The following is a 17,973-nucleotide window of genomic DNA, read 5'->3' as shown; positions in this document are numbered from 1 at the left end:
CTGCCTCACACCACTCCAAACCAAAATTGCCACACTGAACCTGGGGTCACCTGCTTCAATGCAGGCAAGAAACTAACATTGCAGCAACCTTCAGTGGGGGTACTGTGGCAAAATGGTTCATTTCTCTAACTTACATGGCTTGATCCTAACACTAGATCAGATCTCTAGTGCAAATCCCCATAGATTCTCTACAGGATATTTTGCCAATCATCCAAGGGAAATAATCCATGTTTCCCTTTTGAAACAGAGCAGATGCAAATTGCATAATGTTAAAGACATCACCATATTTTGCACTGAGTGGGAACAATATAGTGTGTGTACTTTTCGAAATCTGGAGTACATGCGCTATTTTACTCACCTGACCTAAACACCAACAGTAATGCCTTTTTAGTCGGCTAAATGTACAAATGCTATAGAAATTACGTATGCTTGTTTCCCCGTTTTGAGGAAAGCAGTTTTCAGTTAGGCCAGTTTAACCGAATTTGAATTATTTGGGTACCTGGATGTTTTGATAGTTATCGGATGTGAAGGGATATTGAAAGGTGCAGCATGCAGTTCAGTAACATTCGTACATGTAACATTCGTACATGTAATCAAAATGCAATGGATGATTTATTTCAAACATTGGTATCTAATCAGATTACATGCTTTCTTCCAAAGCATACGTAACAGTAACAGCTCTCCAAATGGAACAAACAGAGCATAATGAGAGATTTCAAATTTCAGTAGAAATTCTCAGTGAACTAGGACCCAAATTAAACCTAAAATTACTGCATAACCTAAAGAACACAGAATACTTGTCCCCAGTTTGAATTCCCCCACATTTTATTTAATGCTGAACAAATTTCATAACCTCTCTCCACTTTCCTTAATTTTTCTTTCCCTATTCTTAATGGTTTCTAAAGCTCCATAAGACTCATAAGTGCTTTCTGATAGTTTATATTAAAGTTGTCATAGAAAGCCAAATGCCTTTTCTGGTAAAACTGTTGATTTTCTAGATGCAAAAGATTTTGACTGCCTTATTAAATGCAGAATGGGCACTGTTACATAGTAATGTTTTTCATGTACATTGTGTGGATTTCTAAGTTTCTCAAAGTTAAAATAGTTTTTGTTTTCTATGGTTAACTTTGTTGCAGAGCATGCTAAAAGTGATACAGAACAGTAGTACAAAACCACAGATAAGAATTTAAGGCTCATCTAGTCTGCTCAATATCATTTTTGTGCTTTGCTATAGACCCCAGTTGATTTCTGGCTTTCCCCTCACTTCTTTGCCATTAGGGGTCTGAAATCTCCATCATTGAAATCACACCAAAGCTGCAAGGACACCCAACCACACCACACCAATGCAAGAAATAGAATAAAATAACCCCCCAAAATGGTGCCGTCAGTTACCTCATGCCCTGACTATGGTGGCAAAAAACCTGCATTAAAAAACCCACACTAGCATTAGCCCGGCTCCCTGCATTGCCCATGATTAATCGCCGTTAACATGCACTCGCGCAGAAAAAAACAGGGGTCATTAAGTGCATTTGTACATGCTTTTCTTCATGCGCACAAAACTCTTATATCCCCTTATAGGGGACAAACCTGCGGCAGCTTCAGCACTTATTTCTTTGTTCCCAGTGTCTCTCCTTCCCCCATCTCAGGTTCTGACACACAGGGCCTGTTAGTAAACATGTGTTGCCTTTCTGCTAGCCCCAGGCAGTGAGCTCTGGGAGTGCTAATATTTTCCAGTTTCTTTTTACTGTTGTAGGGTAACTAGTGTTACATTCTACAAAGGGCTGATTCATCAAAATCTTTTTCCCATAAAATGGGAGAAAAGTCTCAATGAATCAGGCCCTTAGTACCATAATGCACACTTGTTTAAGACTTCATCTAGCCAGAAAATTTCTAGTTCTATTGATTTAAAATCATTTTTGTTGACATATAGTAAACTTGGCTATTTTTCTCTTCACTGAAGATGATATTGGTGCCCACATGAATGTTGGAAGAACCTATAAAAATTTAGATCGAGCCAAGGAAGCTGAAGATTCATACATGATAGCTAAATCATTAATGCCACAGGTAAGAACTTTGTTTTTATGTTTTGTTTTTAATAGGTTTACTTAGATTCAGTCTTAGTTTAATTTTCAGTCATCAAATACTATCAAAAAGACTTAACATCCACCATTCAGCCTTTTTATTAAATTATTTTTGTTAGTACAGTCCCATTTTAGAGCAGATATTATGGAAACTTTCTGTTTTATTTGCTTGCTGAGGACCAACTCTCCTAGAGCTAGAGCACAGATGCCAGGTATCCATATTTCCAGTTCTTTTTATGATTTCTTAGGAAAGATTCTTGTACAAATTGACTACAAAACAAATCGCATCTGAGCAGAAATGTAACCAGTGTATTGAAAGAAAAATGCTACTAAATGTGCTTATAAATCTACTAGTGCAGAATTAAAGTAACAATGTTGGTCCAATGTTGGTAGCAATGTTTTGATAAAGTGTATCACCATCTGCTAAGATTACTATGAATCTACTGCAAACTATTCTTTTCAGAATTATTTTTAAATTTAACATTTTATTATTTTGCATTTGTGGCAAACTCAACAAGAAGGCCTGTAGCATAGTTACCAGAAGGAAATCAACTTTAAGTTAGACACTGTTTTGGTAGGCTTTAGACATCATTTGCCATTTTTTTTAGTTTCTAGATGAAGTTCTGTGTGTTTCTGATGTTCACATTGTTTTGTTGTGATTGATCCCTGATTATCTGGTACTTAAAATAGCAAACCAATGTAAATATAATTTTAAAGGTGTCACTTCTTTTTCATTTAGTGGGAGCAGAGCTAATTGTTTTAGAGCAATAACTGTCAAATGGGGAATATGTACTGGGCATATTGTTACTGTGAAGGGTGTTTGAAACTCTGTATGTCAAGAATGTGACCAGATTATTCTTCTTAATATTTGTATAGAAAAGGGTAAGGATCTCTGGGATATCCTCAGAATATCTTGTTTAAGGCAATATAATTTAAATAGCTTATATTATAAAGACTCTGATGAATATAATAAAATTCTAGTCACATTCTATTAAACTCTTCAATGCCTTTGGGTGTGTCTATTGGGGACTTAAATTAATTTTTCTAAATGTGCAGGAATTTCCATATATTTGCTATTTCACGAACCATCTCAGTCTTTCATCGTGATGCCATTGATGATTGTCCAAGGGAAGAGTTGACTTCTTCTGGGACTAGAATGGGTATCTGTTCTCATGTTGGGAGTCAGCACCACATGGTGCACCTTGAACGAAGAAGTTTTAGGTGCCAGGGGCTCCAAGGATTTCCCCACTGAAATGCTTGGCTTCGAGTTAAAGTGATTAGAACTTCCTATGCTGCCTTCATGAACTTCATGCAGGAATGGCATGGTGTTAACAGGCTCTTGGCAGCTTTTGACAGATTAAAGCAGTCTAGCTACTTGGAGGAGACTCTAATGGTGAACGCTACCTTTCTCCAATTTGTGTGCTCTTCCTTGGAGAGTTGCTTCTTGTGCCAAGCCTCTTTACCTGAGGCCTCTTCTGAAAATGGACAGAGGATAAGAATCATTCCCCTCTGCTCAATGCCTTTCTTCCCTACAGCGCTATTCTCATGCCACCGACACTGACCAAAACGCCTCCATCTTGTAGGCACAGAAACAGCATGCTCTGGGTGACCTCCTTCTGCAGTGCCTATAGTTGGATGTTGTGGTCGGGTCTAAGGCACTGATTAAAAAAAACACTTTGTGACTCTGTGATGGACATTTTCCAGCAATAGATGCAGGCCTTAAACCTGCTTATATTGAGGATGGCATCGGATAAGTTAAACTCGATGACTGGAAGCAGTTTTTGTTTTATTTTGTTTTGAAGAGACAGAGACCATTGGAAGGATCTTCTTTTTTTTTTTATTATTTATTGGAATTTATAATATAACAAGATAAACTTGTTAAATTATGGGCATAAAATGAGTTTGAAACAATATCATAAGAGCATTTCTTTTAAGACTCATTATGCAAGGTAAAAAGAGGAGGGACAAAATGAAAAGAGCAAGTGAGACAAAGAAAAAGGAAATATGAAGACAAGACATCGGCTATTTAATGAAACAGCCCTCTTAATTGTAGGTGGGTACTGCAGCTTTGTAGGAATCTAGAAATAAATCTCAATTGAGATGGCTCAAAGTATACATATCTAGCATCATTCATTCTCAGAATACATTTACATGGATATCTAACCACAAATTGTGCACCCAGGGCCAAGGCATCTTGGAGCCTAGACAAGAATGTCGATCGATTTTGCATTGATCTTGAAACATCTGGATAAATCCACATTTTTTTACCGTGGAACAATTAAAGATCTATTACAGAAAAACAATCTTATAACCATATCTCTGTCCTGAGGAAAAATAAATGTAACCAAAAGAGTACCTTTAACTATTTCCAGAGGTTCAGCGCTTTCCAAGAAATCCAGTCAAATTTGGGCCAGTTCGCCCATGAGATTTATTATTCCCAGGGGCCCTATTGAGTGGAACCTCTTTATTTACCCATAGATAAAAACAATATGCTTTAGCAATAGGTGGAATTTCTACTGATGGAATTTTCAGAATCTCTAGCATATTTTTATTAATCTGCTCCAAAGGAGAAATATAATCCATAGATGGAATGTTAAGTTCTCTGAGATTTAAACACTGATGGAATTCTCCAGGTTTTCTATCTTCTTTGCTTGAATTAAACCTCCTTATACCAGATTTGATTGAACATTCTGACCTTCTGTGACCTTTTTCTCCAGGTCTTATATTTTTTTACTTTGAGTGGAGGCTACCAACTCTAAAGCTTGTATCCATCGATATATATTCATAGTGAGCAATGTTAGAGATGACATGGATTTCTTTTAGTGAAACCAATTCCACCCAGACTGAGTCCAAAGTTATAATATCCAGTTTCTGCAAAGCATTCTGGTGACCCATTATTATTGACTCTTCACCGCTGACATTCCCCAGCAGAATGCTGGTCTCAGTGTGATCCCCACCAGTGCAAGAAGTAGAAGGCATCTTTCCCACTCACCAACAAAGTCCATTGTTCTTTCAGTAGTGTAACATCCACTGTGCTTCGTGATTCAATCCCGCAACTTCAGAGGGAAGAACCACTCCAGCCACAGCTGCTGACATGACACCCCAAATCTGGAACACTCAGCAGCAGTGAGTTCTATATTGTGATGTCGAACTGCAGAGGTAAATATGTCTGGTGTGCTCTGGGACTCAGTTTAGTCTCATGGTTCAGCAGTGAGTTGCTTGTTTCTCAGCTTCTACCACCAAGGATAGGCCCAGAATTATTGCTGGTGTCATGGTAAGGAACCCCACAATCTTTTACTGACTAGGGCCATTCAAGGGAGTGGATTACAGGCACACAATGGAAATCTCCTAATTCCACGATAGTGGTACAACCATCTGTCTTGACCAGTTGCGATTCCGAATGTGTTATTTACGTTATACAGTGTCCTTGTGACAAGGTGTACATTGGACATACTAAGAGAAAAATTAGAACCAGGCTCATTGAGCACAGGAGCTGCATCAAAACTGGTAAACTTACGGCACCCTTGGTACAACATTGCTCCCAATTTAACCACCAATTTTTAGATTTGAGATGGTCAATTTTAGAACATTCTACAAACAATTCCCGTGGGGGGAACATTCAAATTTTTCTCAATCGTCGTGAACACTATTGGATACATCGTTTGAATACAGTGGAACCTTGGGGACTTAACGACAAGATCAATTGGTACTCTTTAATTTGAGTTTTTCTCATTAGGTGTGATTAAAGAACTACCGTATTTTTCGCTCCATAAGACGCACTTTTTTCCCCCCAAAAGTGGGGGGAAAATGTATGTGCGTCTTATGGAGCGAATATAAAAAAAAAACAAACAAAAATCTAACAACCCCCCCCCCCCCGACTCCCCCAAGACCTGCCGACTTAGTTTACCGCAACCCCCCACCCTCCTGACCCCCCCAAGACCTGCCAAACGTCCCTGGTGGTCCAGCGGGGGTCCAGGAGCGGTCCGGGAACGATCTCCAGGGCGTGGGCCGTCGGCTGCCAGTAATCAAAATGGTGCCGACGGCCCTTTGCCCTCACTATGTCACTGGGACCAACCGCTGCTATTGGTCGGTCCCAGTGACATAGTGAGGGCAAAGGGCCGTCGGCGCCATTTTGATTACTGGCAGCCGACGGCCCACGCCCTGGAGATCGTTCCCGGACCGCTCCTGGACCCCCGCTGGACCACCAGGGACGTTTGGCAGGTTTTGGGGGGGTCAGGAGGGTGGGGGGTTGCGGTAAATTAAGTCGGCAGGTCTTGGGGGAGTCAGGAGGGTGGGGGTTGTTAATTTAAAGGGTTGGGATGGGGTTTTTTTTTTTGGGGGGGAAGGGGTTCCCAAAGAAAGAAACGTTTTCTGATCTGGGGAGTGGACCGAAATGGCCCTCCCCAGACCCGAAAACAAAATGGGGAGGAAAAAAAAAGCTATGCACTCCCTTAAGACGCCCAGACGCAGAGCCGGTTTAGCACAATTTTTTTTTTTTTTAATTTTACCCCTCTGAATCCTAGGTGCGTCTTATGGTCAGGTGCGTCTTATGGAGCGAAAAATACGGTATCTCTTTTTGAAGTGGCTGGGATCTTGTTCTACCCGGTTTGAATGCAGTCAGTCTACAGTAGTAGTGTTGTGGGGAGAAATATCACTCTCCTTGGAAGTTTGTATCATACACAATCCTTATACATAAGTGGTTTAGAATTACCTGCTGCTAAGTATTAATTGTTCACTAATGAAACCATAAAAATCTTTTGCTTTTGCTCCGGCGCTTGGATTTGGGATGGTAAGGTCGTTTTGAAAACATAATATAGATACCTGCAGTGGTTTGATGATGTTCCTTTAAATTTTAAATACGTCCTGATAGAAGACTACGGCGGACGTAATGCGACCTGATAGAGAACTTGTAATTTCGATTGTTGGATGCCGGATATGCGTATATAACCCCGGAAGAGCGGCCATGTTTTTGTAATTGGCGGTCGGAGATGCCGACCGCGAAACAAAAATTTGAAAAAATTGAATTGAACCTACTGAATTCTTTGGAGACCCTGAAAAAATGTTATTGCCCCTGAAGCAGGACCAGGACGGTCCGAAACACGGCCGTGTCGGGATATGTAGGATGCTGGGAAGATGAGTATACTTTCGAGACTTTTTCATTATAATAAACTTGCTAAATATGATTCAGAGATCAACAAAAAAGTTTTTTTGCAAGCTTTATTCAATTTTCGTGTGCAAATAATGGTGATACATCTATAAAGGTGGAATAATAGGGGTCTTGCTATGTTTTTAAACAAATTAAAAAACAAGCAAAAAAATGTTTTGAATAAGTTTATTCACATTAAATAAATATCAAATTTGGACCTGTATGCTACATTTTGAGGGGGTATGCTTTGAACATTCTCAAGTAGCTTTGAGGTCCTACAAATAAAATAATTGACTGAGTAATGTTCGTGTGGTCTAACAATTTTGAATTGATTGATAAAAACATATACCAGTGCTGGTTTTTGTTTTGATGTGTGGACCTTAATTCTAATCATGGCCCGAGAGATTCACAGTTTTATATCTGAAGTTAGTTATTTGGACATCTCATGCTACTGAAATCTGGTACAGGTCTCAGATCCTTGTTTGCTTCATGATGGCAAGTCACATTCTGCTATAATATATTTTTGTATGATATCTGGAGCAGTTAAATTCAGATCTATCTTATAGACCAATTCATCTCCTTTCCTTCAGTTTCCTGTTTTTGCTCTTAACTTTTGAGGTAGGAAATATCTTTGTGTATATTCCTATCTTAACAGGATTCATCTGTAAGAACAGAAATTAATTGCCTGTCTCTATGAAATCGATTCAGTCTTTAAGCATAGAAAGGCAAAAATATAATAGAAACAAAAAGTATAAGAACATAAGAAAATGCCATACTGGGTCAGACCAAGGGTCCATCAAGCCCAGCATCCTGTTTCCAACAGTGGCCAATCCAGGCCATAAGAACCTGGCAAGTACCCAAAAACTAAGTCTATTCCATGTAACCATTGCTAATGGCAGTGGCTATTCTTTAAGTGAACTTAATAGCAGGTAATGGACTTCTCCTCCAAGAACCTATCCAATCCTTTTTTAAACACAGCTATACTAACTGCACTAACCACATCCTCTGGCAACAAATTCCAGAGTTTAATTGTGCGTTGAGTAAAAAAGAACTTTCTCCGATTAGTTTTAAATGTGCCCCATGCTAACTTCATGGAGTGCCCCCTAGTCTTTCTACTATCCGAAAGAGTAAATAACCGATTCCCATCTACCCGTTCTAGACCTCTCATGATTTTAAACACCTCTATCATATCCCCCCTCAGTCGTCTCTTCTCCAAGCTGAAAAGTCCTAACCTCTTTAGTCTTTCCTCATAGGGGAGTTGTTCCATTCCCCTTATCATTTTGGTAACCCTTCTCTGTACCTTCTCCATCGCAATTATATCTTTTTTGAGATGTGGCGACCAGAATTGTACACAATATTCAAGGTGTGGTCTCACCATGGAGCGATACAGAGGCATTATGACATTTTCCGTTTTATTCACCATTCCCTTTCTAATAATTCCCAACATTCTGTTTGCTTTTTTGACTGCCGCAGCACACTGTACCGACGATTTCAATGTGTTATCCACTATGACACCTAGATCTCTTTCTTGGGTTGTAGCACCTAATATGGAACCCAACATTGTGTAACTATAGCATGGGTTATTTTTCCCTATATGCATCACCTTGCACTTATCCACATTAAATTTCATCTGCCATTTGGATGCCCAATTTTCCAGTCTCATAAGGTCTTCCTGCAATTTATCACAATCTGCTTGTGATTTAACTACTCTGAACAATTTTGTGTATATCTTGTATATATCTTGCAAAGGATTTCTTATGGGTATACCTTTACAATGTTACCCACTAGCGTGGCCAGTTTCATTCTGCTTGTTGCTAGAGAATCTTACAGACCTAATATGTATACCCTAGAAGAGAGGAGAGACAAGGGTATTTGACAATGTGCAAAATATTGGAACCAATGTAATGTTGGTTTTTCTAACAATTAACCGAAATGTATAATCTATCCTACAAACTAAATTCATAAAACTTTAATAACTCTGTAAAATTATAATACTATGTTAACCATTTAAATGAACCTTTTTAAAAAAAACTCTGTTAAACTTTGAAACTTTGTAAACCGTTGTGATGGCGAAACCGAACGATGGTATATAAAACTCGACAAATAAATGATAGACACATTCAGATCCCTCAAAAGTGTCGGTAATACCCAAGAAGCATAGTAGCAGTCTGCCCAGAAAGCTTCTTATGGTAGTATCTGCTGCGCCATGCAGGCTTACCCCCATGTATCTCTTATGGAGAGCAACTGCCACTCCGTGTAGTTATCCTCAAGCCTTATGATAACCCATAAAAATTTACTGCTAGCAACATTTGTACTGGGTGATGAGACTTCTTGAAAATTCAGTCAGTGCTGTTTGATGTGCTTTGGTTATAGACTTGCCCTTAGAAACTGTCCTCTACTTTTTCCCTTATTGTCTGCATATCAGTACCCCAGACTGTAAACATCAGGGCTCATGTTGGTTGTCATCTGAATCCTATTCCTCTTCCACCCACCCCATCGCCGTCAAAGTGGAGAGTGATGTTGCAGTTGCATCAAAGTATCAAGGCTTATTGGTGAAGGATAGTAATCCCATGCCTTCTGTTAAGGGTAGTAATGGCTGCTCTGTGCAGGTTTACCCCATGCTTATCAGTTTCCTAGACTGTAAAAGTCGGAGTCCTTGTTGGTTGATGTCTAAATCCAGCTCCCCTTTTCCCATTGCCATTGAAGCAGAGAACAAAGTTTTTCAGTTGCATCAAAAGCATCAAGGCTTATTGGTTAAGGGTAGTAACCACCACCACATCATAAGTTATCCCCATGCATCTTTTTCTTCATTTCCATCCTTTAGGCATCCACAGTGTTTATCCCATACCTCTTTGAATTCATTGACTGTTTTCGTATTCACCAAGTTCCTCCGGAAGGGCATTCCAGGCATCCACCACTCTCTTCATGAAGAAATATTTCCTGGCATATAGCAGATGGACTCAGGACCAATGAGTATAGTGTACTCCTGATAGCAGTTGGAAACGGATCAGATTTCAATCTGACGTCGGCCCTAGTAAATATACCCTGCAGGAAGTGCAGCTGTTCAGTATTTTCTGTCTCCATAGCAGTTCGGGACTCTATGCACGCTAGCACAGTGTTAGAGTAATTTAACAAAGAAAACCAAAACAAGAACAAATTTTACCTCTACAGACAAGCCCCGCTCCCCTGCGGTGACACCCATTGGGTCCCTCCCCCAGTTGAGAATTCCCGAGGTGATATCCGCGATCCCTCGGTCCGGTGGCCAACCCTCAGCGGGGACCTAGCCCCCAACATCGGGTGAGGCTGAGAGGCAGCGGATGCAACTTCAGGCACGGCGGTAAAAGTATTTTCCCTCTCCCCCTGCAGCTGGAGACCGCCCGGAAAGAGACCGGGAAGCACCGAGACAAGGTAAGATAGAAATCTATTTAAAAGTCTCCGGTCTCCAAAGCTTGAGGAGTCGCACAGGTCACCAGACGGGACCAATGCCCCCGGGTTGATCTGCCCTAGCAGGGCTAGACCCCAGTCAAATCCGAGGGTCCTCCCACGTGGAGACCCTCCGAGGTGGTTGCCATATTGTCCACGTGGTCGCTGTCACCATTTTGATCTGTTCGCCGCCCCGATCCGTGCGCACAAATACCTTATGCGCACAACGTCGTGCGCACAAGCGACGCGCATAGCCATGCCGGGCTCATAACTTTGATCTGTGCGCACAACAGCATGCACATCCCCCTGAACGCATACCAATCCTATGCGCACAACTTCGCACCGGAGCGCATAACTGTATTTTACGAGCACAAGCCATGGCACCACCGGAAAAGAAGCTCAAGGCTCAGGGCCTTTGCCCAGCATGCCACATTAGAGCTGCACAGCATGAGGAGGCCACGGCCTGTGTATACAGTGCGAGGAGGCCCTGGGGGATCCAGCCCAGGGCCATCCCCAGCCGTTACCGGGTTCCAGCTTCTCGAACAGTATGCCGGATCTAGCTTCTCCCAGCTGGACACTCCCTCAAACAGGGCTCCCCAGGGACACAGCGCCTCTTAATTTAGACCCAGCATCTATCTCCTGGGTGGAATTCTTCAAAGGCTTGCATACCTTCGTCCACATGCAACCGGGGCCTCCGATAATATAGCCTCAACATCCCGGGACCCTCTATGCCCAGGGAAGTGATTCCAATGCCCAGAAGCCCCACCTTCGGGAACACTGACAACTCAGATGAGGAATCAGAACCCCTGGAGGAAGGAGAACTCCCTCTGGGGACAGAGCCACACTGAACCATGAGGCGCTTCTTCACCAAGGACGAGCTTCCAGACCTTGTCACACAAAGCTTAAAAGAGCTCGCTATTCCGGGCACAAGTGCTTCGGGGGAACCTAAGATGAATCCCCTACTAGAGGAACTCCATCAGACCTTCCATCATTTCCCACTGTTGCAAGCCATCCAGCAGCTAATTGACCTGGAATGGGATGCCCCGGAGTCTACATTCAAAGGGGGGCGTGCCCTGGCAGCCATGTACCCCCTGGACCCAGCTGTCAAAGATCTCCTGGCATGTCCGAAAGTGGATGCCATGTTCTGCACGGTCCCAGTTGAGGGAAGAGCAGCACTCAAGGATGCTCAAGACAGCCGTCTGGAATCCATCCTCAAACAGTCTTTTGATGCCTCCGCTATGTCTCTACAGATCGCGGCCTGCTGTGCCGTGGTGACTCGCGCCTGCTTATCACAGACTAGGAACACACTCCTGGGGAGGCCCTAGAACCAGCAGTATCATTCCTCACGGATGCCGCTTCTGATCTGGTGCACACTGCAGGTAGAGGAGTGTCATCAGCAGTGGTAGCCAGAAGACAACTCTGGCTCCGAAGCTGGTCGGCTGATGCATCTTCCAAAATGAGACTCACAAGGATGCCCTTCAAGGGAACCCTCCTGTTCGGAAGTGAACTAGAGAAACTAGCCAACAAATGGGGTAAATCCCCACTGCCGCGGCTACCGGAGGACAGGAATAAGAGAAACCAGCGACCCTTCCCCCCCGAACTTCCAGGGGCAGAGGATCACAGCGCTTCAACCCATACAGAAGCACATATCAAGCAGCTCGCCCCGCAGCAAGGAGCCAGTCCTTTCGGAACAAGCACAACAAAAGGGGAGCCATCTCGAGCCCAGGCCCCAGCCGCACCCCACAATGAAAATCAGCCGACCCATCCAAAGGAAGAAGCCGTAAGGGGCAGACTTCCCCTATTCTACCAAAGATGGGTCAAGATAACTTCAGACAAGTGGGTCCTAGCTATCATTCGAGAGGGATATTACCTGGATTTCCACCACCTCCCTCTGGACAAGTTTGTGGAATCCCCCTGCCACGACCCTTCCAAGAGGATGGCAGTGGAAGCTACACTGACTAGATTGCTAGCCTTAGAGGCTATAACACCGGTGCCCAGAAACAAATAAATACTGGACATTATTCCATCTATTTTATCGTTCCCAAGAAAGAAGGAACGTTCAGGCCCATCCTGGACCTCAAGTCGGTCAACCACCACCTGAAGATTCCTCGCTTCCGCATGGAAACTCTACGCTCGGTAATAAGGGCAATACAACCGGGAGAGTTCCTTACATCCCTGGATCTGTTGGAAGCCTACCTACACATCCTGATCCATTAAGAGCATCAGCGTTTTCTACGTTTCATGATCCTGGACCATCACTACCAGTTCCAGGCACTACCATTTTTGGGTTAGCCACAGCACCCCGGACGTTCACCAAGATCATGGTGGTAGTGGCAGCAACACTGAGGAAGGAAGGAATCCTCATACACCCTTATCTAGACGATTGGCTGATCAGAGAAAAATTCCCAGAGAAAGCCACCAGGCGACCAACAGAGTCAAAACTACTGGAGAGCCTCGGGTGGGTGGTCAACACAAACAAGAGCTGTCTGCAGCCCTCCCGATCTCTAGAATACTTGGGAGTCTGGTTCGACACCAAACAAGATAAGGTCATTCTGACACTGACAAGGAGATCAAAACTGATGACCCAGTTGCGAATCCTGTTGAGTGAGCTTCGCCCCATGGCATGGAACTACCTCCAAGTCCTCTGCCTCATGGCATCCACACTGGAAGTAGTGCCATGGGCAAGAACTCACATGAGACCCCTACAGCGCTCCCTGCTATCACGATGGAACGTATGTCTTCAGCTCCCGGACAAAGTTCGGACCCAACTATGGTGGTGGCTACAAGAAGGCCATCTGAGCCAGGGAGTGAGACTATCCTCACCAACCTGGATCCTGCTCACCACAGGTGCCAGCCTACAAGGATGGGGAGCACACTGTCAGGAGCTAACCGCCCAGGGGCAATGGAACAAAGAAGAGTCGGGATGGAACATCAATCGCCTAGAAGCCCGGGCAGTCAGACTAGCCTGCCTATGATTCAGTCACAGACTCCGAGACAAATCTGTCAGAGTAATGTCTAACAATGCCACAACAGTGGCCTCATCAACCGTCGGGGAGGAACCAGAAGCCAACAGGTGTCTCTGGAAATAGACCCCCTAATGTCATGGGCGGAAGCAAACCTTCAAGAGATCTCGGCCGTCCACATCGTGGGGAAAGACAATGTCGCTGTGGATTACCTCAGCAGAAAAAGTCTAGACCCAGGAGAATGGAGGCTGTCGACCACAGCATTCCAAATGATAGTAAACCGTTGGGGAACTCCAACTATGGACCTCCTGGCAAACTGGTCCAATGCCCAAGTGCCCAACTTCTTCAGCTGCAGGCGGGAACCTCAGTCCCAGGGAATCGATGCCCTGGTACAGACCTGGCCACAGGAAACTCTATTATATCCCACCGTGGCCTCTATTGGGCGCAATCATCCACAAGATAGAACACCACAGGGGATCAGTACTTCTAGTGGCCCCGGACTGGCCAAGAAGACCGTGGTACGCAGACATGCGAAGGCTGCGGACAGGGAGCCCCCTCCCGCTACCTCCACACAGGGACCTACTCCATCAAGGACCGATCCTCCGTGAGGATCCAGCTCTATTCTCTCTTACGGCCTGGCCATTGAGAGGACTTGCCTGAGGAAGAGCGGATACTCGGGGGCAGTAATTGACACCCTGCTCCGAGCACGCAAGTTCTCCACATCCCTAACATACATAAGGATTTGGAGAGTATTCGAAGCCTGGTATGAGGACCGTGACATCGTTCCACGCTCAGTCAAAATTCCTGCGATTTTGGAATTCCTGCAGATTGGACTACAGAAGGGATTGTCTCTCAACTCCATCAAGGTACAGGTGGCCGCATTGTTATGCTGCGGAACCAAGAGCGAGAACGGCAGCCTAGCCTCCCACCCGGATGTCTCCCGCTTTCTGAAAGGAACCTCAACTTGGTCCTAGATTTCCTAGCAGGAACATCCTTCAGACCTCTTCGCGGCCTGTCTCTCCGACTATTAACACTGAAGACAGCCTTCCTGGTGGCAGTCTGTTTGGCCCATCGTATCTCCAAGCTACAAGCACTGTCCTGCCGGGAGCCGTTCCTCAGACTCACCCCGGGAACCATCCAGTTACGCATGATCCCGTCCTTCCTCCCCAAAAAGGTTTCTCAGTTCCATCTCAACCAAACCATCTCACCACCATCGCCAGATGAGCATAAAAATTCGGAAGAGTCTCGCAGTCTACGCCACCTCAACGTCTGCAGACTTCTAGTCCGATACCTGGAAAAGTCGGAATCCGTACAAAGACGGACCATCTATTCGTCCTTCACAGTGGGAAGAAGCAAGGGAAGCGGCCTCACGAGCAACCATAGTCTGCTGGATCAAAGAAGTCATCAAGGCGGCCTATGTAGAAGCAGGCAAGCTACCGCCTTTACAAGTCAAGGGTCATTTCACTAGAGCCCAGGCAGCATCCTGGGCGGAAACCAAGATGCTGTCACCCGCCAATATCTGTCAGGCAGCGACATGGTCCTCCAGCCACACCTTCTCCAGGTTTTACCGCCTGGATGTTCAGGCTCGAGAGGACACAGCATTTGCAAAGGCAGTATTAAGTGGGCCACGGGCAGCCTCCCACCCAGTTCAGGAGTAGCTTTTATACATCCCATTGGTCCTGAGTCCATCTGCTACATGCTAGGAAATGGAGAAATTACTTACCTGATAATTTCGTTTTCCTTAGTGTAGACAGATGGACTCAGCATCCCACCCACGGCTGCCGTTGTTCATGGAATTCTCGAGTGACATCCCCGAGAGCGAGTGATTCACGGGTAAGCCATGCTTCCTCCAATTAGGACACTCATCCTACCGGGTGTCGACGTTTCTCGGTCTAGAGCACTGTGATTTGACTGTTATTATGTATGGAAATTTCACGTTATCATGATCTTATAGATCTGTATAGACGTTTTTGTTAACCGACTTGATGTCTTTTCTGAGGAAGGTCGGTATATAAAAACATGTAAATAAATAAATATAACCAATTCAACCAGTTCAAATTAATCAAGTTAACCAAGTTATAAAGTTAATCAAATTATTCAGTCATACATATATCCACAATTGCTTTTTGAGGAGAATACTGAAGAGCTGCACTTCTTCAGGGGTATATGTACTAGGGCTGACGTAAATTGAAATCTGATCAGTCTCCAACTGCTATCAGGAGTACACTATACCCATTGGTCCCGAGTCCATCTGTCTACACAAAGGAAAACGAAATTATCAGTTAAGTAATTTCTCCATTTCCTGACATTGGTTCTGAGTCATCCCCCTGGAATTTAATTTTGTAATCCCTAGTTCTACTGATTCCAATGGAAAAGGTTCGAACTTCATGCATCATTAAAACCTTTTACATATCTGAAGGGCTGTATCATAAATCCCCCTGCATCTTCTCTCTTCTAGGGTTTACATATTTGATCCTTCAGCCTCTCCTCATAAATCGAATACTGATCCCACACCATTTTTGTCACCCTTCTCTGGAGTACCTCCATCCTATCTCTATATCCTTTTTGAGATATTTTATTATTTATTTTATTTCAAGTTAGTTATTTACACCATTATCTATTTTATTACATGTTATTTACTATATAGATTCTCGTCATTTGATGAGTCACTGTTGTTTATTTAATATTTATTCTCATGTTCTGAAACTCCGTTTGTTGTAACGCCTCACCGCGATTGTTTTGTTTTATGTAAACCGACCTGATTTGATATTTGTATCGAGAACGTCGGTATATAAAAATGCTAAATAAATAAATAAATAAAATAAATATGGGCTCCAGAACTGAACACAGTACTCCAGGTGAGGCATCACCAAGCAAGGACATTACCTCCTTTTTCTTACTGATTATTCCTCTCTATGCATCCCAGGATTTTTCTGACTTTAGCTAATCACCTTGTCACATTGCTTCATATCTTCAGATCACCAGACACTATTATCCCAAGATCCTTCTCATGGTCCATGCACATCAGTCTTTCACCCCCCATCATATGCAGCTCTTTTGGATTACCACATCCCAGATGCATGACTCTGTACTTCTTGGCATTGAATCCCAGCTGCCAAATCTTTGACCACTTTCTTCAGGCGAGTCAACTCTGTTGCAGATCTTAGTATCATCCACAAACTTTATCTTCTGTCCCTTCAGCAGTGTTGCTCACAAAAAGATTGAACAGAGTCAGTACAAAACCAATCCTTGTGGCAATCCACTTAATGCAGTGTTCTCTTCAGAGTGGGGTTCCATTTACTATCACACACTGTCCTCCTACCAGTTAACCAGTTTGTAATCCACTCCACTACCTGGATGCCCTCTCCCAAGCCTCTCATGTTGTTCACATGCCTCCTATGTGTGGCCACATCAAAAGCTTTGCTGAAATTCAAGTAAATCACATTGAGTGCTCTTCCTTGATATAAGTCTCTAAATTCTCACCCAATCTAAAAAAAAAAACAAAAAAAGAATCTGATTTGTCTGACAGGACACTCCCCTCGTGAATCCATTCTGGTCTTGGTTTCAGCAACTTACTGGATTGTAGATAGTGAACTATCTTGTCTTTCAGAAGCATCTTCATTAATTTTCTCACCACAGAGGTGAGGCTAACTGGCCTATAGTTTCCAGCCTCCTCTCTGCTACCACTCTTTTGAAGCAGACTCTTCTCCAATTTCACAGCACCACTCCCATTTCCAAGGATCTTTTGACTAGGTCTTCCAGCAGACCTGAAGGACATCCTTTGAGTTCCCATGGTATCCTGAGATGTACCTCATCTAGCCCCATGGCCTTGTCCACTTTCAGTTTGCCTAGCTCTTCCCATACATTCCATTTTGTAAATGGAATTGTCCTACCCCATTTCCATCTACGGTCTTGTCGACAAGCAGTGGTCCTTTTCCAGGGTCGTCTTTACTGAACACTAAACTGAAGAATTTGTTTAATATTTCTGCCACTTCTTCATCAGTCTCTACAAATTGCCCCTCAACACCATTCAGTTTCACCATACCACTTCTTTCTCTGATATATTAGAGTAGTTGCATTTAAAAAAAAAAAAGGTTTGGACAAGTTCCTGGAGGAAAAGTCCATAAACAAGGTGGATTTGGGGAAATCCACTGCTTATCCTAAGCATCATGGAATCTATCTACCCCTTGGGATCCTGCCAGGTACTTGTGATCTGGCTTGACCACTGTTGGAAACAGAATACCAGACTTGATAGACCCTTGATCTGACCCAGAATGACAAGACTTATGTTCTTATCTGAAAAATGTTTTGTCACCTCTATCTCTTTGACAATCCTTTCTTCTGCTTGACCTTTTTCTTT

General features: G+C 43.5%; 1 protein-coding gene across 6 annotated transcripts in view; it reads left to right on the top strand.

Annotated features, from left to right (window-relative positions):
• Positions 1 to 17,973, top strand: part of TMTC3 (transmembrane O-mannosyltransferase targeting cadherins 3) — a 210,869-nt gene that overhangs the window by 157,893 nt on the left and 35,003 nt on the right. For all 6 annotated transcript variants that reach the window (XM_029601657.1, XM_029601654.1, XM_029601656.1 and 3 more), the window contains one exon: positions 1,961 to 2,064. In XM_029601657.1, coding sequence (XP_029457517.1) covers positions 1,961 to 2,064 — 104 coding nt within the window. The remainder of the gene's footprint in view (positions 1 to 1,960; positions 2,065 to 17,973) is intronic.

This window comes from Rhinatrema bivittatum, chromosome 4, assembly GCF_901001135.1.
Source record: "Rhinatrema bivittatum chromosome 4, aRhiBiv1.1, whole genome shotgun sequence".
Classification (NCBI taxonomy): domain Eukaryota; kingdom Metazoa; phylum Chordata; class Amphibia; order Gymnophiona; family Rhinatrematidae; genus Rhinatrema; species Rhinatrema bivittatum.
Note: the sequence above shows the minus strand (reverse complement) of the source record. Positions and strands in the feature narration are given on the sequence as shown.